The following is a 22,469-nucleotide window of genomic DNA, read 5'->3' as shown; positions in this document are numbered from 1 at the left end:
CAACTTTCATGTTGAAACCAACCCTTATCTATTGCATTGTATTTCTGGATAGAATGATTTGGTTTCTATACTTGGTTTCTCAGGACTCTAGAACCAAAAATTTAAAAAAAAGTGCGATGGAGGACTAATGAGACAAGATGAAGGGAGTTAATGATTGCTGAAGTTGATGACTCCTGAACTTAATGGGCACATGGAGTGCATTGTGCTACACTTTCTACTTTTATGTGTTTGAAATTTTCCATTACAAAAAGTTAAAAATGCAACATGAAATGCTTGGTTGAGTGAGGGTAATGTGGGGCAAGAGGGGGGAAATAGAAAAGATAAAAACAATTCTCTCTGTGGCAAGATAGCAAGCAAAACATGAAAAATGTCTGTGAACTCTCAGTCACATTCATGGGCATCATGTCATTTGTAGATTCTGACAGATATAAGCCATGCTGAAGCGACCAACACTGAAAATGTCCTTCAATATGAAACCGCATTGACTTGTGCACTAAAAGATCATTGAAGTGGGGGGATACCTTCCTAATTTCTTGTTCAGTCATATGTTAAAGAGACATGACTTTCTTGTTATTGAAGCTGCATAAGCAAAGTATTTATACAGTGATATGCACCCTCAATGGAACTGTTGAAACTGATGTGCATTAGATTTTCTTAAGGTGTCAGGAATTTTTAACTCTCCCATATGTGAGCCTGGTAGAGAAAACACCAGGGATGAAAAGAGGTTTTGTTGGATCATAACCACACACACACACACACCTCTGTACCAAAGTCAGCATCATCTTCTTATATGCAAGGTAGCATAGAGAACCTGGAATTCCTTAGACTCTTCTGTGTGGGGATCCTCTGGCCCTGGGGATCCACTGTCCTGAACCAGAAGTGCCAATCATTTATAAGTGCACCACAAAATAGCACACCTCCGTTCATTGCTGTACCAGAAGTAAGGTACAATGTTGACTGAGTAAAGTTCCCCAAACTGAGTGTGTGGGCGTGCAGGAATTTTGTAGGGAGGGGAGGGCTCTGTGTTGGTAGGTAAGTTCGTGTGTGTAAGTTACTGTGCTCTCTTAAGTCATGTGGAGACAGGATGGGCCTTTGCCTTTGCTGGAAAGGGGAGCTGAGAAGCTGTCCCATTTTACATAAACTGCATTTTAAAACTAAATGTAGATAAAAGGCATCTGCAAAGGGTGAATTGTTATTGCTTTTTTATCTTTCAATTGCTAAAGGAAAGTACAACATAGACACATGATACCGATTTCTGAAAACAAGAAAGGAGGAAATTATCGTATCATCTCACCACCACAAAATCTCCATGTACTGCGTTCTACTCACTCCCCTCTTATCTTCTATGCAGACATATGTTTCAGGTGGCTAAGAGCATACTATTCATGGGACTCTATGTCCCACTTTTTTTTTTCTGACTAGTCTTCATTTTCATTTATGAATGTGGGCATATGCATCCCCACGAAGACATAAAATTGGATCACATTTGTCCCCATATTGAACAAATTGTGGTTTTCATAATGACATGACTACAGGAAATCAGAGCCAGCCCTGGGAATTCAGAGCATTTTACCTCCATAGACTCGTTTGACCCTAGTGGCAGATGTAAGAGCCTCTCTCCGGTCTCTCCATCACTGGCAAACTCTGAGGTGGAGCCTGGCAGGAGCAGAGGGCAAGATGGTGATCTGGGGTTAACCACCAACAGAAGCGACTGGCTCCTACTGCCGTTTATCCAAAGCAGGATGGGTCAATTGCAGCTCCTTGGCACACAAAATGTTGCGACAGGTAAATCCTAATGAAGAACTGAGGAAGCTATTGAGAACCCAAGAAAACGTAGCCTGGTCTCCAGAATCCCTTACACCTCTGAAAGAGCAAGAAAAAAAGAAGAAAAACAAATACAGAGCACATGCAGGCAGAGATAGGATTCAAATAAGTTTCAAATGACATTGTCATTTACATCCAAACACAAATCTGTATATCAACGAAATATTGAAAGAGATTCCATGAGTAAGTGACTCATGATGATACCACTTAACACAGCATGCAAGTATTTTTTTTAAGATTTTATTTATTGATTCGAAAGTCAGAGAGTTACACAGAGAGAAGAGAGGCGCAGAGAGAGAGAGAGGTCCTCCATCCCATGGTTTACTCCCCTACTGGCCGTAACAGCCGGAGCTGCGCCGATCCAAAGCCAGGAGCCAGGAGCCTCTCCCGGGTCCCCCAGGTTGGTGCAGGGGCCCAAGCACTTGGGCCACAGCAGAGAGCCGGACCGGAAGAGGACCAGCCGGGACTAGAACCGGCGCCCATATCGGATGCAGGCGCTTCAGGCCAGGGCGTTAACCCACTGCACCGCAGCGCTGGCCCCAGGATGCAAGTTTTAATTTAAGAGTGAATTTCTCTTAAAGAGCACATACTTTTCATGATCCAAAATCCATACTATTTTGGCGCTCCATCGCTATAAAGAAGCTGACCTGGTCTAGGCTTTGTCCTGGGATTTTATATTTCGGTTGCTAGCTTTTCAGTTTGTTGATTAGCCCTGGCAGCTATTTGATGTCAGGTGGTAATTAAAGCTATTAAGCAAAGACTTACAAGGGCCAGCATTGTGGCACAGTGGGTTAAGTAAGTCTCCACTTGGGATGCTGTCACCCCATATATGCGTGCTGATCTTGTCCTGGCTGCTCTGCTTCCGATCCAACTCCTTGCTAATGTGCCTGGGAAAGCAGTGGAAAATGACCCAAGTTCTTAGGCCGGATGGATTCCAGGCTCTGGCCTTGGCCTGTCCCGGCTCAGCTACTGCAGCCATTTGTTGGAGTGAACCAGCAGATGGAAGATTTTTCTCTGTGTGTATCTCTCCCTCTGTCTCTGTAACTCTACCTATCTTTTTTAAAGATTTATGTTATAAGTCTAAAAGAGAGAGGGAGGTAGGGAGGGAGGGGAGAGAGAGAGAGAGAGAGAGAGAGAGAGAGGAAGAGGAAGAGGAAGAGGAAGAGGAAGAATCTTCCACCTGCTGGTATACTCCCCAAATGCCCACAATGGCCAGGCCAGGTCTGGGCCAGGTCAAAACCAGGATCCAGGAGCTTCCTCTGAGTCTCCCAGGTGAGTACAGGAGCCTAAAGTCTTGGTCCACCATCTACTACTTACCCAGCATATCAGTGGGGAGCTGGGACATAAGTGGAGTAGCCAGGACTCCACCTGCTGCTCATATGCGATGCTGGCATCACAGGCGGCAGCTTAACTCGTTATGCCACAGCAATGTCACCTCTTGTAACTCTGCCTTTCAAATAAATAAGTAAATCTCAACAACAACAACAAAAAAGGATGTAAGAGGATGTAAGAACACTTACTACACTTACACTTACTGAACAAAATGACATCACCATTTGGAGACATTTTGTATATTATCTGATATGTTGGCTCAAATTCCAGTTGTTCTCTGGTGCCTCACTTACACCATGTTTTATGTTCTAATACCTTCACCTGAACTTTCTTGCTTGAATCACAGACCACAAAGTGTGTTAAAATATTTGAGATTAGGCTATTTCCAAATTTTAAACTTTAACAAAATTTTTGCAAGGCTTTTCAGTTGAAACTGTTGAAGGTGACTGTTTAAATTTGAGCACTGAGGGTCTTGTGTTCTAGGAATCCTCCTTATGGGACATAGGAAGTGCTGGGATTCAGAAGTGGGTGCGGAAGTTTGGGTGAGGGGAGTAGAGAACATTTACCAGCAGCTCCTAACATAGGGACTGAAAACAGCACTGTCTTTAGTGTCAAATTGAAATTGTTTCCATTCATTATCCACCTCCAACATTTGTTTGAATTGGTTTTACCCTGTTTGCTGATTCTGGCAACCACTAATTGGGGCCTACAATAAAAGGTCATATGTTGTGGATTCTGCCAGTTGTGCTACTTAAGTGTGTTGTAATAATGAGTACCAACAGTCTATCTGTGACTTTGCATGTGGATCAACTGTTGTTACTGTCAGGATAGCGACAGTAAGGTTTTAACTTTGTGAATAGTGATCACCTTCTCTAAGAATTCAGTTCAAGTCCATGAGAATGGTTACAATACACTGCCGACATAGTCAGAAAATGAAGGCTGAGCTATCTTGTTACTTTAATGGAAGATCAAAGCACACATTGCATTGCCTTGGAGAACTATGTGACCGAACCAGAAACACTACATGCTGGGTTGTTCATGCTGGAGGAGCGGATGTGAAAGCAATCAAAGACTCCTCTGAAAGACACCATGAACCTCTCAATAGAGAGGCTGCTGCATTGTCCTTGGCATATGACATTCAAGTAAAACATATCATGTGTGTATGAAAACAAGTAGAAGTATATTTTCTGATGAAGTGATTGCAGTGATTATGTTCTAGAGAATAATACAAGAAGAAAGTTTGCTCACAGGTGTGTTGTGTCCTCCTGCTATAAAACTATGTTAGATCTTACCAACTCCATGCTTCTTACAGTACATAAAGTCGTATATCCTTTCAAGGGCAACAACCAAAAAGTGTCCCACTGAGTATTCTATAACCCCATTTGGGAAAGAGAGTTTCCAACAGTCTTCTTAATTCCTATGAAGGTTTTCAGGAATCCACAGACATACAGTGCAAAAAGCTTTTGACAGCTTGTCCAAAAGCAAACCTGATTTTGCTTATCTATCTCACATTAGAAAGACAGGGCAAATGTGAAATACGATGGATTCCATTTGGGCTATATATAACTTTCTTAGCAAACGTCATGCACACCTTGGACTGAACACTGGTATCATGGAGTGTGGTTGGGTTATCTGTGATTTAAAGACTTACATAGTGAATGGTTGTGACCACTTTTTAATTTCCTGGAAAGATGAAGAAGCAAGTAATGAGCTTTTAGTGAGATCTGGGACTGCAAGGTGGCTGTCATAATTCTTGGCTGAAGATGAGAATATGAAGATGTCAGCGAATGCATGCAATTTTGTTTCCAAAGTGTCAGACAATAAGCATGACTTTCCCTTATTTGGAAATATACTCACAAGAATGGAGAAAAGAATTATGTGGTAAAGTAGGATATTATCTCATCTATCTTTAAAGGATTTGAAAGCGTTTTAAGATGGCATGCAGAATATGGGAATGTATCAACTGACTGTTCTTGAGTTGCTCCATTTTATGTGTTAGTTTCAAAAGAAACCAAATATGGACTTAAAACTTCCTACGAAATCTAAGGGAAAAAATTTATCAGCACAAGACAAAAAGTTTAACTAGAACTTTCCTCATTTACTTCTTTTTTTTTTAAAAAAAAGATTATTTATTTATTTATTTATTTGACAGGTAGAGTTACAAAGAGTGAGAGAGAGAGAGAGACAGAGAGAAAGGTCTTCCTTCCGTTGGTTTACTCCCCAAATGGCCGCAAGGGCCAGAGCTACGCCGATCTGAAGCCAGGAGCCAGGTGCCTCTTCCTGGTCTCCCACGTGGGTGCAGGGGCCCAGCCCAAGCACTTAGGCCATCCTCCACTGCTTTCCCAGGCCATAGCAGAGAGCTTGATCAGAAGTGGAGCAGCCAGGACTTGAACCCGCAGCCATATGGGATGCTGGCGCCGCAGGCGGAAGATTAACCTAGTGCGCCATGGCGCTGGCCCCCCTCCTTTACTTCTTTACTAATAATGTAACTTACGTGGAACCTTAACTTTAATTTCACAAGTTCACATTATCCTTGAACTTTAAAGAATAAAGAATTTTTTCCAATAATGATGTCTTGTGTTCTTCAGAGTATTTAAAAACTATGGACTTTTGCCCGTGGACAACCTATTGGACAAAATTATTGATGCACGTGCCCTAATTTACAAAACAAGCCCTATTTAACAATGTGGATGTATATTTTTGGAGATCTGGACATGAATTCCTGCAAAGCTAAAACCTGCTATTAAGGCAGCGTCAAACCCATGTTCAAATGCTGTTTTGTAAAGGCTAGTTAGCTCCAGGTCATCACATTAGACTAACACCAGGAAATCAGTTTAATTTGGGCTTGATAAGAGCAGAGCTACATTTCAAACAAGTTTTAAATGTGATTGAGTAATGCGGTTCCATAAAAAAGAAAAAAAGTAGGAGTTTCCAAAGACAGCAGGCCCTTCACAGAAGAATGATTGCTGAAAGTATAAAAAAGTGATCTATCATATTGAGGTATGCAATGAACCAAATATTTTTTAAATATAGGTAAATATCTGTTGTATTATTCTTACTATGTTTGGATAGTTCTTTCAGAAATACTTAAGATTCTGTAAGTTAAAAACAAGCGATTAACATTTAAAATCCAGTAAGGGTTTTGAAAATAAATTCCTGTATCAAATGATGGAAAAGGACATTTATATATATATATATATATATATATATATATAATTCCATGTAATATGTACTTAATGTTACTAATAATTTATTAATGTTATTATTAATTACAATTAATGTTACTATTACTCTGAGTATTACAATGTTAACTAGTCTCATTATTGTTTTAAACAAGAGCAACATCTAACAAAAGGAAAAACACAGGAAAATAAACAGCTTTCATATTTTTAAAGTCATAATACAAATGTATACTACTAATTATTACAAAATGCTTTCTTGTGACTATATCCAAGAATAGTGCTATACAAAATTTGGTCACCTCAGGGTTTTATAATTGTAAGGTTTTTTTTTTTTTTTTAACAGTTTGCACCTCTTTTCACTAGATAAATTTAGCACTAAAGACTATGACTCTAAATGGTGAAGATACAACCATCTACTTATATAATTTTTGAAATTCCATTAATATTTCATATCTGGATATAATAATTTTATACAGTAAAAAAGTCTAATTACATTTTGTGAAAATTTCTTCTTTGCTCTGACCACTCAAATGACATGTTCTTGAATCCTCTATTATTTCAAATGCATCATTGCATGAAAGTGACTCACAAGGATCATTACCAGAGACTAAATTTTATTCACTTGAACCATGTATACAACAGAAAGTGTCATTCTTTGGTATGTGTGTATTTAGCGATTTAAACTTTTAGCTGTAATTCTTCAGAACAATTTGTTTCCAACGTTTCTGCGACTTACAAACACATAACAATTCTGCTGGAGAAAGGACTCTTGGGGTCTGACTATAGATATTCAAGCCTGACTCCACTGTCTGTGAGTTGTGTGACACCGGGCTAATTAGTTCATCATGTTTGTAAAATGAGGGATGATAGTAAGCACCACATCACCCCATCAAACTTTTATACATTTACTCGACAGGTGATTTTGAAAATTTGATATGAATCACAGCGTCCTGTTATACCTAATCCTATTCCTGGCATCAGGATGAGGTAGAAGGGTCGTCTGTCCTCATGTTAGAAATGAAATGATTCAGGGCCAGTGCTGTGGCGCACTAGGTTAATCCTCCGCCTGTGGCGCCGGCATCCCATATGGAGGACGGTTCTAGTCCCGGCTGCTCCTCTTTTCCAGTCCAGCTCTCTGCTGTGGCCTGGGAAGGCAGTGGATAGCCCAAGTGCTTGGGCCCCTGCTCCCACATGGGAGACCAGGAAGAAGCACCTGGCTCCTGGCTTCGGATCAGTATAGCTCCGGTCGTAGCGGCCATTTGGGGAGTGAACCAACGGAAGAAGACCTTTCTCTCTGTCTCTCCCTCTCACTGTCTATCACTCTACTTATCAAATAAATAAATAAATAAAATCTTAAAAAAAGAAATGAAATTATTCATCGCACATGACTGTGCATTTATGATTATGGTTTATCCCCTGCTACTTGTTGTCTTCTCCAGTTCCTCTCCCATTTTCTATAGGCTATCACTGTCTGCTGACATGTCTCTTTCGCTGTCAGCCTGAGAGCTCTCTGAAGGCAGAAATCAAGCTTGTCTCCACCAGTGCCTAGCCTGGCCCTCATTAGACACTTAGATAAGCGGTTATGAATAGATTTCCAGGTGTCTGCTGGCAGCAACATAACCATGTGAAATGAGGTTGTATAAGCATATGCTCAGTAACATTGATTGTGATGATAAAAATTAGGAAATAAAATATCTATCAGTAGGGAAGCAGAGTACAAATATCGAGGTCAGAAATGTGCCTCTTTATGTTCTGATATGGAGTGATTCTGGGATGTACTGGTAGTTTAAAAAAACACTGTGAAGCACAGCATGTACATTATTACTGCAATTTTTGTTTAGAAAACACAAGGCAGGGGCTGGGAATGTGGTGCAGCAAGTTAAGCTATAACTTGTGATACCAGCTTCCCATATGAGTGCTGGTTTGAGTCCCTGCTGCTCCACTTCAAGTCCAAGTCCCTACTATTGTGTCTGGGAATGCAGTGGAAGATGGCCCAAGTACTTGGGCCCTACCACTCACCCGCATTGGAGACCCAGGTGGGATACCTGGTTCCTAGCTTCATCCTGGAAAAGCCCTGGCAGTTATGGCCATTTAGGGGGGTGAACCAGCAGATGGAGGACCACTTTCTCTGTCTGTTCCTCCTTCTGTCTCTACCATTACTTCTTTCCAATAAATAAAACATATCTTTTAAAAAAATCTAGCTAGTACCCACTTAGATTTGCATTTCCATAGCAGGGTTAGGAAGGATACATGTGAAATGGGAAAAAGTGGTTGACTATGGCAAGGGAACCTGAGGTGGACTGGGGAGGGAGGAGACATTTCACTTTATACAATATTGCCTGTTTGAAATTTCTGTGGTGTGCATATTAGTTACTCCAAAGTATAGATTTAAACAACCATCTAGACTATAAAATAAATTACTCCTTCATAAAATAAAATATTCAGCTTGATTTTCAATCACAGAAATTAAAAATGTATCTTTCATAGATTTTTACACTGTTGAGACGTTGACACAGACCAGTCTATTTTATCCACACCACTGTATAATGGACTTGGCTGCAGTTCGCTACAATGATCATGACTGTTTTTCTTTCTCCCAGAAATTAAAAGGTTCATGACTCTTCTATATGACATAAAAGTTGACAACATCATCTGAACCTGGACGTTTCTTCAGAGTCAATATTTCTGATGCTCAGCTAGGAATGTGGGCACAGGTAAGAAAACAAAGAGAAGGGTCGTCCCAATGGTGGGAGAGGTGCTGGGGATATATATGCCAGGCTAGCCACGTGGGTCACCAGGTGATGGGAAATCAATCCATAGCATTCTCCCTATAGTACTGGTAAGCTGTATGCAATGGCTGAGAGTCAACATTTGGGGATGTTGGCCACAGAGAAGTGAGGTCACTGTGAGGAAAGGGCCAAGGTAGAGAAAATGAAGCTTAGAGTCTGGTTTCAAAGGTCCCAGGGCACCAGCAGGCGAAAAGCAGGTTTTCCCCCGTTGTGGCCCTTTCCTACACCACCTCACCCGCAAGATATCCCTGGCACCTGCTGCAGCCAAGAATCTCAGACAGGAGCCAAGATAAAACAGTGCCAGGAAACCAGCCCCCATTCAGAAGTGGCCCCTGCTGCCAACACCAGGTTGCCTTGGTCTGAGGTTCTTCATGCATTGTTGCACAGCAGTGTTTCTTAAAGTGTGATCTGTGGACGAGCAGCATCTGCATCAGCTGGGTCCTCACCGCAACCCTCCATAGCAGAAAGTCTAGGCGTGGAGTCTAGCCCTCGTTTGATTATGTGCAATAGGAGACTCAGAGGCAGGCTGGTATTTTAGAACCAGTGAACTCCAGGAGAGCCTAAACCACCCACAGCCACTCATTCTCAGCAGAACAACGATGATGCAACATGAGGTCTGAGTTTCTCCTATAGGACAGTTATTCACAAACACATTGTTTGTAATGATGGCATTTAGACTGATTGGAGGCACTTGTCTAGCTCACTAATAATTTTCAGAATCTTTGTAGCGCACTGTGGCAATCACACTTCCCAAATTATTTGCTGATTACCAGAGGTCCCTGTGAGTTTATAAACTAGCATTAATCTTCACAGCATATCCATGTGCACTTCCTGATGTAGTCCTGAGTCAAGGACTTTGACTGCCTTGCTTTGGTGCTTGGTTTTGTTTGGTTTTGAATCTGTAATCCCTGGCACAGTGGTGGGTGCTGTTTACATACCTGCTGAATAAATGAAGGGGCTGGTGTTCTCGTGATTCTGCTTTATCACATGACTGACAAACAGACAGATACAATGACAGAAGGAAGGAAGGAAGGAAGGAGGGAAGGAAGGAAGAAGGAAATAGAGGGAGGAAGGAAGGAGGAAGAAACGAAGGAAGGAATGAGAGAGAGAAAGGGAGGGAGGGAAATAAGGAAGGAGGGAGGAAAATAGTGTCATTGCATTATCCATGAACTACATGGAATCTATTATATGTGTGTTAATATCACTATAACATGAGAGTTGTTGAGAATTGTGTGTTGTAATGATTATCATGTATTTTCTGTGACCCTGAGAATCTAATATATTAATGAACTGCTTAAATAGGTATATATGTGTGTATACATACATACATATATATATATATATATGAAAAAAGACAGATGTAATATAAAGTATGCTAAGGTTGTCTATGGGCATCAAGATGTAAGGCAGTCTCAGAGAAGTCAGGACCCAAGCCACAGATCATATAGCTAACTGGACACTGAGTATTTCCTTCTAGGTCTGCTTGCAGGAAGGAACAACACTTCTAGCTGTGGCTGAGCAAATGGCATCACCTAGGGGAGGAAACAACATTTTCCTGCATAAATCTGCCTACAACCCTGAAGTATATTCCCTCCAGCTACTTCTGCATGACTGACATTTCCAAAGTGTATTGCAGCTACTCTCCCATAGGACACCCTCTCTCATGGACACCCTCTTTGTGCAGGCCTCCCTCTGCTAACAAAGGGCAAGCATTAAAGGGGGTGAGGAGCTGGACTCAGGTACAATCTGATGGACCCAGCAGGCCCTTTCTTAGATCATACAAGATCTATGTGGGGAGTGCTGCTGTGCACTGGGAACCTCTTCAATCCTTATATGGGGGATTTTATTTTATTTATTTTTTATTTGACAGATAGAGTTAAACACAGAGAGGGCGGGGGGAGTTCTTCCTTCCGTTGGTTCACTCCCCAAATGGCCGCAACGGCCGGAGATACGCCAATGCGAAGCCAGGAGCCAGGTGCCTCTTCCTGGTGTCCCATGCTGGGTGCAGGGGCCCAAGCACTTGGGCCATCCTCCACTGCCTTCCCGGGCCACAACAGAGAGCTGGACTGGAAGAGGAGCAACTGGGATTAGAACCTGGTGTCCATATTGGATGCTGGCGCCACAGGCGGAGGATTAACCAAGTGAACCAGGGCGCCGGCCCTGTGTGGGGGATTTTAGAACACTGCCTGGAGGAGGTAACACTGCAGTTGAAGCTAAGGAGGCAAAACCTGGTGGTGGGGGTGAGAAGGGCAGATTATTAGAAGTTCCGATCCCTTGGGGCCGGCGCTGTGGTGTAGCCAGTAAAGCCGCCGCCTGCAGTGCAGGTATCCCATATGGGCACCGGTTCAAGACCCAGCTGCTCCACTTCTGATCCAGCTCTCTGCTATGGCCTGGAAAAGCAGTGCAAGAAGGCCCAAGACCTTGGGCCCCTGAACCCACGTGGGAGACCCGGAAGAAGCTCCTGGCTCCTGGCTTTGGATCAGCACAGCTATGGCTGTTGCGGCCAATTGGGGAGTGAACCAGCGGATGGAAGACCTCTCTTCTCTTCTCTGCCTCTCTCTCTCTCTCTCTCTTTCTCTCTCTCTCTGCCTCTGCCTCTCTCTGAATAACTGACTTTCAAATAAATAAATCTTACTCCCCAATTGGCCGCAACAACCAAAACTGTGTTCATCCAAAGCCAGGAGCCAGGAGCTTCCTCTGGGTCTCCCCACTGGTGTGGGCCTTCTTCTACTGCTTTCCCAGGCCATAGCAGTCAACTGGATCTGAAGTGGAGCAGCTGGGACTTGAACTAGCATCCCTATGGGATGCCAACGCAGCAGGCTGCGGCTTTATCCACTATTCCACAGCGCCGGCTCCAGAGGAAGACTTCTAATGTGCCAGTAGAAGTCACATCAATTTAAAGTGATCTCAAGGCTTTCAATTTTTTTTTTAAGGAAAAAAATCTGTGGCTGCACGCAGAGAAATTGAAAGTCCTAGTCTGAAAATCTATATACCTACTCTCCCTGGTGTGAGGTCATGACAATTAGAGACATGAGAACAGCAGTGGTTAACCTCGTGGCTTCTGTGGTCTGAATGTGTCCTCCACAACTCCTACTTTGCACCTTATTCCCATGTGTAACAGCATAGACTGTGGCTTTTGGAGGTGATTAAGTAATGAGAGGTCTCTGACCTCTCAAAAGGTGTAGTGCTCTTAAAAAAGGACTGGGGAGAACTAGCCAGGTCTCCTTTTGATTTTCTGTCTTTTGTGCCTTGTGAAGCCACAGCAATTTCAACTATGGAATAAGCAGTGTTCAAGTTGCTATCTTGGAAACAGAAAGCAGCCCTCAACAGACACCAAAACCTGTGGGTATTTTGTCTTGGACTTCCTCTGGGACTGTGAGAAATGAATTTTGTTATCTTTATAAATTCCTCACTCGCAGCATCATATAGCAATGCTAACAGAGTAAAATATAAGCCAAGTATCTGGAAATGGGAGTCTCATTTCAATTCTCACTAAATTTGTGAGTTTAGCTTTTCATCAGTCAAGCCAAATTTTTTCTGACCAGGGCAAGCTAAATTTCAGAGATGACATGTGGCTTTCCCAAGGCTGCAAACACAGCTAATAATAAGAGGAAGTATGAGCATGCCCCTCTCTTGACTCCTTGCTCACAAATTCCTATGAACTTCTCAAGCTATGGTCAACCTGTGTGGAATCAGAAAATTATAGTAATTCTTCTCTGCATGATTATGTTAGTCTGCTCAGTCAGAAAATTCAAATAGATTCATGAATTTGTTCATCAGCCTAAATTCACTGACATCCATTGTGAGCAGGCTTCTATTAGATGATACTTCTGAGCCTCACAGGCCTGTACCTTAATTCTGAGATTTCAAGGTGAGCTCTATGACTGTGGAAAGATTAAATGTAGGGGCTGGGGCTGTGGCATAGTGGGTAAAGCTGCCACCTGCAGTGCCAGCATCCCATATGGGCACCGGTTCAAGCCCCAGCTGCTTCACTTCCAATCCAGCTCTCTGCCATGGCCTGGTAAAGCAGTAGAAGATGACCCAAGTCCTTGGGCCCCTGCACCTGTGTGGGAGACCCGGAAGAAGCTCCTGGCTCCTGGCTTTGGATCTGCGCAGCTACGGCCATTGAGGCCATTTGGGGGAGTGAACTAAAGTATGAAAGACCTCTCTCTCTCTCTCTGCCTCTGCCTCTTCCTAACTCTGCCTTTCAAATAAATAAATAAATATTTTAAGTAAGATTAAATGTAGCATTAAATATAAATTTCATCACTGGTAAACAGTGATATTCTTGGTACTTATCAAGAAGGGCTACAAGTCCTAGAGATAGCCACTTTCCTGGGGGCTGTGGTATTGGATTCTGGTTCTCTGAAAGGGAAGACATATTCTCCTGGGCTATGAACTCCTTGAGCACACACACTTTTGTAATCCATGTTTCACATAGTGGAACTTAAAACAGTAGTACAGTTAAGTAAGTGATGTGCATTTGTTGAGTGTATGTTCTTGTATTTGAATTGCCTAGCTCCAGATGCACAGGTGAACTGAGAAAAAAACTGTGAGAGAGCTTTGAAAGAGAAAGATGTTCTCTTTCCCTCTACTCTATATATCAGGCATTGTGTTATATGGGGATTGTAAGATGGGGGCTCAGAAATTGAAATGTGACACTTGAAGTTTGCCTTTGATATCTTTTACTTTATAGATTCATTAATGTTCATAACAGGTTAGTATTGTTAATTTTTGAGTAACACTGAGACAATCGAGATCAGAGAGATGAAATGTTTCAGTCAGCAGGTGGTCAGGCCCAGTTCTACCTGAATCTGAATCCCTTGCTTATGCTTCCTCCTCCGCACTATCCAGGATAACATCCCACTCTCCACTTTACCTCCAGGGATCATAATCTGGAGGATCCCTGAAGGATTTGTGTTTAGGGAATTGCTACATTTACGATCCTCCACCCCCCCAATCACTGTGGTTCATCTTTTTTTCTTTTTTTTTTTTTTTTTTATGTAGAGAGCAGGCCTGGAGCCAGGTGAGGCCCATGCCTCCATTTCAGGGGTTTCTCTACAATCTGTAGCTGTTGTTGCCTGCAGTAGTCTTTTTGAGGAAGAGGTTTGTCAGCCTGAGCGGGACAGCGGTGTCATTCATCACTACAGGAGGGCTGAATCCGGGGCTGGGGGCCGCACGTCGTCAGGGGAGGGGCCAGGGGGCGGCCCCCTTGTGACCAGCCCTGAGGAGAGGTCAGGAGAGAAGGCTGGCTGAGGAGCGCCAGGACAGCAGCAGCTGCTGACGTTCTCTATCACACGCCCCGGACTCAAGGTAACGCAGACCTTTATACAAACAGCGGTGTTGGGGGCATTGTGGCGGCTGGGGTGGAGAAAGAGTGCAGGGGGTCGGTCATTGCGTACTGTGGATGGAGGTGGCCACGAGGGTGGCAATGCGTGGAGAGAGCCAGAAGCCCTTCGAATTCTAGGAAAAATCCTAGGAAATAAGGGTGCAGACAGAAGAAAAGGGGTGTGAGAGCACAAGCGCGAAAGAGCGTGAGAGGGCGCAAGAGCTTGGTGAACTGAAAGTGCGCTTGGGGGTAGCAGCAGAGGCTGGAACACACCGGCTTTTGGGAGCATAGGTAACGTAAGATAATGGGGAGACTTTCTTCCTCTACGTCCATTTTCCAAAGGTGGCCTCCCTTTCAGCCATATTTAAGATAAAATGTTGACGCAAGTGTTTTTTCGTTGTTGGTGGTGGTGGTAGTTTTTTTTTGTTTTGTTTTGTTTTTGTTTTTGTTTTAGGATACAACGAAAGAACGTCAGAGGAAGCTGTATCAAAGTGAGGCTGCGCAAGGCACAGAAAAGGCAGTCAGAGGGTGGCGCCTTTTTTTTAAGAAGTTTCCATCCATTCCACCCTAAAGCTCAGACTCCCTCCACCCCCTTCCTCCTTTACCTACGCACCTCCCGCCCACGCATGACCTGATCGCCTTTAAACCAGGTAACCGCCTGGGTCTCCACACCAGCTCCCGGAAACCTCTCAGTTGAGAGGGTGGAACCCACAGCTGCTAGCTGGCCGAGCTCGAGGGCCGGTGGGAGGGTTCCGGGAGCAATAACGGCGCTCCGTGGCCATGATGCTAGGCATCTCCTTCACAGAAGTTGCTATCTCATTCCGTTTACAGTGGCAGCTCATTTCCAGGCGCATTTCTCCTAAGGCCGGGCAGTGAGCTGATGGCTCAGGTTCCAGAAGCTTCCTCGTTCTCCGGCTCCGTGGCTTGCTGGAGCTCGCGAGTGGGGGGAGGAGCCTCGCCCGAAAAGGCGGTTGAGAAGGCGGGGAAAATGGAGGAGGAGGCAGTGGGCGCGGCGAAGGCGTACGCGGGCCGGGAAGCTGAGATGAAGGTGGAGTCCTTGGAGGAACTTAAACCAGCGGCTAAGGATAACTTGACGTGGAGCGGTAGTGGCGGCGATGAGAAGGTGCTCCCTTCAACCCCCCCTTACCGTTACAGCAGCTCCTCGCCTGTTTGTCCACGCCGAAAGCCCCGCCCTCGGCCCCAGCCCGGGGCCCGCTCCCGAGGCCCACCGGGGAACTCGGTCCCACCCCTGTCTCCAGCCCGGCCCCCGCCCCCGCCTCCGCCACTGCCCCTGCCGCGCTCCCGGACCTGGCGGGGATCCCGGCGTAGATCTCGGCTGGGGTCCCGGCCCCAGACGCGGAGAAGCTGCTCTGTTGACGTCGGGGACTCTGGAGATCCAGGCGGTTTGGGAGACTGGTTGCTGGAGGTCGAATTGGATCAGGGTCCCACAGGTTGCTGTCACGTGGAGAGTTTTAAAGTCACCAAGAACTGGCAGAAGAACCTTCGCTTGATCTACCAGCGTTTCGTTTGGAGTGGGACACCAGAAACTAGGAAACGTAAAGCAAAGTCATGCATCTGTCACGTATGTAGTACTCATATGAACAGACTCCACTCTTGTCTCTCCTGTGTCTTTTTTGGCTGCTTTACTGAGAAACACATTCATAAACATGCAGAAACAAAACAGCACAATTTAGCTGTAGATCTTTATTATGGAGTTATATATTGTTTTATGTGTAAGGATTATGTATATGACAAAGACATAGAACAGATTGCCAAAGAAACAAAAGAGAAAATTTTGAAATTACTAACTTCAACCGATAGTTCTCATCAACAGTTTATCACATCAGAGGTTGAAGAGAAGCAGTTAACCTGTGAATCAAAGGAACAGGAGCCAAAATTGGTGAAACCCAAGAAAAAGAGAAGAAAAAAGTCAGTTTATACTGTCGGTTTGAGAGGGCTAATAAATCTTGGGAACACCTGTTTTATGAACTGTATTGTCCAGGCACTTACCCATATTCCTTTACTAAAGGATTTCTTTCTCTCAAACAAGCACAAATGTATAATGACAAGCCCCAGCTTGTGTCTGGTCTGTGAAATGTCTTCTCTTTTTCATGCTATGTACTCTGGGAGCAGAACTCCCCACATTCCCTATAAGTTACTGCACCTTATATGGATTCATGCAGAACATTTAGCAGGGTATAGACAGCAGGATGCCCACGAGTTCCTTATTGCAATATTAGATGTACTGCATAGACACAGCAAAGATGATAGTGTTGGGCAGGAGTCCAGTAACTCCAATTGCTGTAACTGCATCATAGACCAAATCTTTACAGGAGGCTTACAGTCTGATGTCACATGTCAAGCCTGTCATAGTGTGTCAACCACCATAGATCCATGCTGGGACATCAGTTTGGACTTGCCTGGCTCTTGTGCCACATTCAGTCCCCAGAATACAGAGATGGCTGACAGCACAATGAGCAGAGCTGACCACATACCAGGAATCCCCTCACTCACAGACTGCCTCCAGTGGTTTACAAGGCCAGAGGACCTGGGCAGCAGTGCCAAAATCAAATGCAGTAGTTGCCAAAGCTACCAGGAATCTACCAAACAGCTCACAATGAAGAAATTACCCATGGTGGCCTGTTTTCACCTCAAGCGGTTTGAACATGTAGGCAAACAGAGGCGTAAAATTAATACCTTTATCTCCTTTCCCTTGGAGCTGGACATGACTCCATTTTTGGCCTCTACTAAAGAGAGCAGAATGAAAGAGTGTCAGCCATCAACAGATTGTGTGTCCAATGAGAATAAGTATTCCTTGTTTGCAGTGATTAATCACCATGGAACTTTGGAAAGTGGCCACTATACCAGCTTTATCCGTCAACAAAAGGACCAGTGGTTCAGCTGTGATGATGCGATCATCACCAAGGCTACCATTGAGGACTTACTCTACAGTGAAGGATATTTACTGTTCTATCACAAACAGGGTCTGGAGAAAGACTAGTCTTACCAGACCTTTAACCAGAAAAAAAAAATGATTAAGCGAGGATTCTGACATGACACACAAACCTACCTGGAATAGACAATGACTATAATATCCTTATAACAATGAGCAGCTCTTAAAGTGACACAGAAACCTATCTAGACTGGACAATGACAATGACCTAAATGACAACCAGGACTTTGATGTAAAGAACCTATTTTATTATTACCTATGGGTTTGTGGGAGGAAAAAATGAATACTAGTGACCATTTGGGGTAAAAAATGCATACTAAGTAGTGACAATTGAGTCTTAAGAAAGAGGGTGTGAAGAGGTTGAAAATGGTCACATGAAGTATAATTGGATGAAAAAAATTGTCTAGGTGGGGAAGGATAGGAATAGACATGTTCTGACACTACTAAATGTCATTTGTTTCTGCAAAAATATTGTGGGAAGTCAGAGAGTAGTATTCCTTCATCAGCAAAAAGCTTCATAATTGGCATTCCAACTGTGGTTGACCAGCCAAATAGTTTGCAAAACAGAGAATATTTTAAAAGTGAATTTAAAAACCTTTAAAAGCAAAACATTTAAGAAGAAGAAAACAATTTTTTAAAGTTTTAAAAGAAACATTTTTACATGTTGAAAAACTTTTATGTTAAATATTTTTAAAAGAAATTTAAAAACATATTTTTTTAATTTAAGAGAGCTTCAGAATTATTAAAGTAATGTCTAAAAGCAGGGGATTTAGAAATTCTTAAGGTTTTAAGGTAAAATGAGTAAAACAAAGAATAAGGTTAAAAATGAAAATTTACAAAAACATTAAGAGAAAGGAACACTTTAAGAAAGAGAGAAATCTTACATTTTAATTTTAAAATGAAGGAAAATATAAATGGGTATTTTAAAATGAAAGCATAAAGTATCCATATAGAAAGATCAAAGATTAACAGATCTACCACATGATAAAAGTAAACTTTCAAAATATAGAATGCAGTAAAATTCAGATTCTACAGTGATGTTTTAAAAAAGAAGTTTAGAACAACTCAAGATAATTTGTTATAAATTTAAAATTTTAAAGAAAAAATAGAGTTGTAAAAATAGAAAAAGAAACTTAAGTTCAATTTGAGACAATTACATGAAAACTGCTTGAATAAGAATAAAAATAAAATTAAAACTTTTAAAAGAAAAACATTTACATAGAAATTGACAAATGATAGAACAAAAATATTCAAATATAAAAAGTATTAAACAGTTTAAAAGGTTTTATTTTTTATGTAAGCATATTAAAATACAGACGGGTATAAAAAGTAAATAGAAGAGGCAGGAATAGCAAAAGGATTGTCAATATATTTATATTTTTGAGTTTTATGTTGATATTTAAATACAACTTGGAAAGACACTTTAAACCTTATTTACCATTGAATTGTGAGATGGATGCAAGGTCTGAACACTAGCCCACCTTTCTTTTCTCAGATTCCTCACCCCATCTGATTTCCTAAAAAGTAGAGCTACTTGGGTAGAATCAACTGCATCTAAGAAGGATGGAAACATTAGAGCCTCTCCTATTTAGAACTACATTATTCATACAAATTCTTAGCTTCTGTAGAGGGGCTTTTGGTAATTTGGAGGCTTATACAAATTAGAGCACAACTACAAAGTGCTGACTTTCGTGTTTGAGTCTACTGGCCTGATTGAGGAAGTGGCAAGGGCCTGTATCTGAGGACCTACTACTCTTCCCCATTCCACAGGGAGATAAGACTTAATTTCAACAGTATAGCTGTGGGTTTGTATTTGGCAATCCTTTCACTCATTCCTTATTCCATTCACTCATGCCGGGTTCCCTGAGCTCCTCAACTACCTGGCCTTACCTATGTCCCTGAGCTCCAGCCTTCAGGGCCCCTTTCTTAATTTTCACCTGGTAGCTTCTACTTCTCCTTCAAGACCCAACTAACAGATGACTTTCCTGGGGCCTTCCTTGGATGCTTGAGGCAGGTACAAGTTGGAAAATTGTTACTCTCCCCCCACTTTATCCCTTTCACTGTGCCTCCAAAGTACTTTGTCCATACCTTGGTGATAGTACTTTATTATACTGTGATTCTGCTGTAGCTTTGTGATTGTGTGCCCCTCTGTACCAGATAACCTGAGAACATGGGGTCAAGCCTTACTCATCTCTGTGTTAATAAATGTTGTTGAATGTGAAGTTGAGTTCTGTTTGCTCTACTCACTGGTAGTACTATGTTCTCACTCATATATCCATTAAGTACCAAGTGTTATACTATGGTGTGGTCAGTGTTGTATCCTCATATATGTATACATATGAGTGTATGAACTGCTTTAAATAGGGGGTAGTGCCGGCGCCGCGGCTCAATAGGCTAATCCTCTGCCTTGCGGCGCCGGCACACCAGGTTCTAGTCCCGGTCGGGGTGCCGGATTCTGTCTCGGTTGCCCCTCTTCCAGGCCAGCTCTCTGCTGTGGCCCGGGTGTGCAGTGGAGGATGGCCCAAGTGCTTGGGCCCTGTACCCCATGGGAGACCAGGATAAGTACCTGGCTCTTGCCTTCGGATCAGCGCGGTGCGCCAGCCGCAGCGCGCCGGCTGCAGTGGCCATTGGAGGGTGAACCAACGGCAAAAGGAAGACCTTTCTCTCTGTCTCTCTCTCTCTCACTGTCCACTCTGCCTGTCAAAAAAAAAAAAAAGACAAAAGCCTTTCTCTTAAAAAAAAAGAAAAAAAAATAGGGGGTGGTTAAAGAAATGACACATTCAGTGAGGAAATAGTCAAGTGTGTGGAGAGACACCCTAATGTACTACAAGGAAAAGAGCACAGGCCTGGATCTCATAGAAGACTGGGTGGCTGGGGGAGCAGAAGTTGAAGGTGTGGCTGAACTCTCTGGTATGTGTGTAGCAATATTGCTTCTCATCATAGTGTCTCTCAGCTCCCCAATTTCTCACCTTAAAATGTTGTACCATACCTCTCCAGGCATAGTACATTTTTACCTTCCCCATGAGACAATGTACCCCACCACTCCACTGTTTTACACATTACACTGCACTTCATGACTCTTTTAAAGAGAAGTGATATCTGGTGGCTGTGTTTGTTGGAGAGTTATAGTTCACGTGATTAGCACCCTCACTCTTGCACTATTGTTTTTGGGTTCCGTGGGGCTATATATCAATTTGCCCTGCCACTCCTCTCCAGAATTTTCAATTCCTCTGTTCCTTCTCTTTCCAATACCACAAGAATTATTCTGAAGACGGATACAGAACCCAAATAGGGCCAATCAGAATCTATTGCTAAATAAATGTTTAGAGTCACTGGGAAAAAAGTTGTTTTTCCACCTTGCTCCTATGCTGGAGTCTTTAAGATAGGATGACATGAGCATAGGACACTGAGAGGTCAATATCCATTCCACAAAGTAAAAAAACATAGACTGGGACAAAGAGTCCAGAAAGTATATTTTGAACTTTGTCGACTCAGTGGTGCCTGAGTTGGGAGGTTCTTTTTTCTTTCTATTTTTAAAGATTTAATTATTTATTTGAGAGGCAGATTTACAGACAGAGGGAGGGGCAGAGAGAGAGAGAGGTATTCCACCTGCTGGTTCACTTCCCAAATGGACACAACCACCAGAGCTGAGGCAATCTGAAGCCAGCAGCCAGGAGCCTCTTCCAGGTCTCCCACAGGGGTGCAGAGGCACAAGCACCTGAGCCATCTTCCACTGCTTCCCAGGCCAGTAGCAGGGAGCTGGATCAGAAGTGGAGCAGTCAGGACTTGAACCTACACCCATATGGAATTCCAGTGCTGCAAGTGGAAGCTTAACCTACTATGCCACAGGACTGGTCCCAGAGGCATCTTTTTTCTAAGACTATTAGCAGTAGGAGAGAAAAGGAAGGAGTGACTCCCCAAATGCCCACAACAACCAGGGCTGAGCCAGGTCAAAGACAGAAGTCAAGAACTCAATTTGGGTCCCCCATGTGGGTGTCAGGGATCCAAGTACCTTAGCAATCATCTGCTGTGTCCCACAGTGCACATCAGCAGAAAGCTGGATCAGAAGTGGAGTTAGGACTTGAACTCAGGCACTGTGATATGGGATGTGGGCATCCCAAATGGCAACTTGCTGCTGTTCCAAATGTATGCCACCTGATGTATTTAAGAAGCAAGCATCAGTTCATCACTGACCTATGCTAGGCTTCAAACTTTATAGTAATGGTGTGGATATTCCAAATGAAGGGAAGGAAATGGCAATAATGTTTTGTGAATATTGTTAACTTTTATCTCATAGAATCCTCACAAGAATCCTGAAAGGTGATTGATCAATAACTGAACATTTCTCACAGACTGGTAAAATGATTTACTTAAGTTCACTCTATGGTTTTTATCAGTGGAGGCAGTATTCAAACTCAGGGCCCCAAAGCTGGTACATATCCCATCATAATCTAGTACATATAATTGAAAGATTTATACATATTTTTACTTTTCATAATGTTGCTGCAGACGACAATAAAGGCTGGTATAATGCAGAAGGTAAGCTCTCAAAAACCTGGATACAGATAACCTACAAGAGAGGAAACTAGCAACTGTTTGCAGTTACCCATAGTACGTAGGTAGATTTGTCTCTATGGTGATGGCTAGTGTCAACACCATGACTAGCACTTTGAATGTCACTTTCCCTATTCTCCCTTCATTCATCCTAGAGTACCTACAATATCAGATCCTACAATTCACATAGGGAGAACCTGGTTCCTAGGTGGCCCAATATTCATTTGCAATGTCTGACTTCTTTGTTTCTGTATGACATTCAGCTCCTTTACCTTAATTCACTTCCAAATGCAGAGTAAAGGCTATGCCAGGCCAGGTTGGGCCTGTGTATTTGTAGATTCCACAGGCCCAGGACAGTTTGTAGTAGTTTCTTAATATGTTTAATCAATGTATGAATTAATAAGCAAAGGGTGGAATTCCATCTTATACTGTAAACTTCAGTTTCATTGATTGGTTTCATGTCATATTTCGGGGATCCAAATACTCAGAAGAATGCCTGATTTACC

At 42.9% G+C, this 22,469-nt stretch overlaps 1 protein-coding gene across 1 annotated transcript; it reads left to right on the top strand.

The window, feature by feature from the left end:
* The first annotated feature begins 13,803 nt into the window (after nucleotides 1-13,803).
* Nucleotides 13,804-19,631, top strand: USP51 (ubiquitin specific peptidase 51). The gene is made up of 2 exons (XM_008272676.5): nucleotides 13,804-14,440; nucleotides 14,911-19,631. The coding sequence occupies exon 2, from the start codon at nucleotides 15,337-15,339 to the stop codon at nucleotides 17,455-17,457; it is 2,121 nt and encodes a 706-aa protein (XP_008270898.1). The 5' UTR covers nucleotides 13,804-14,440; nucleotides 14,911-15,336; the 3' UTR covers nucleotides 17,458-19,631.
* Nucleotides 19,632-22,469: the final 2,838 nt, after the last annotated feature.

This window comes from Oryctolagus cuniculus, chromosome X (genome assembly GCF_051225735.1).
Source record: "Oryctolagus cuniculus isolate XC-2025 breed Fujian yellow rabbit chromosome X, ASM5122573v1, whole genome shotgun sequence".
Lineage (NCBI taxonomy): Eukaryota > Metazoa > Chordata > Mammalia > Lagomorpha > Leporidae > Oryctolagus > Oryctolagus cuniculus.
This window is presented reverse-complemented; position numbering and strand designations above follow the sequence as displayed.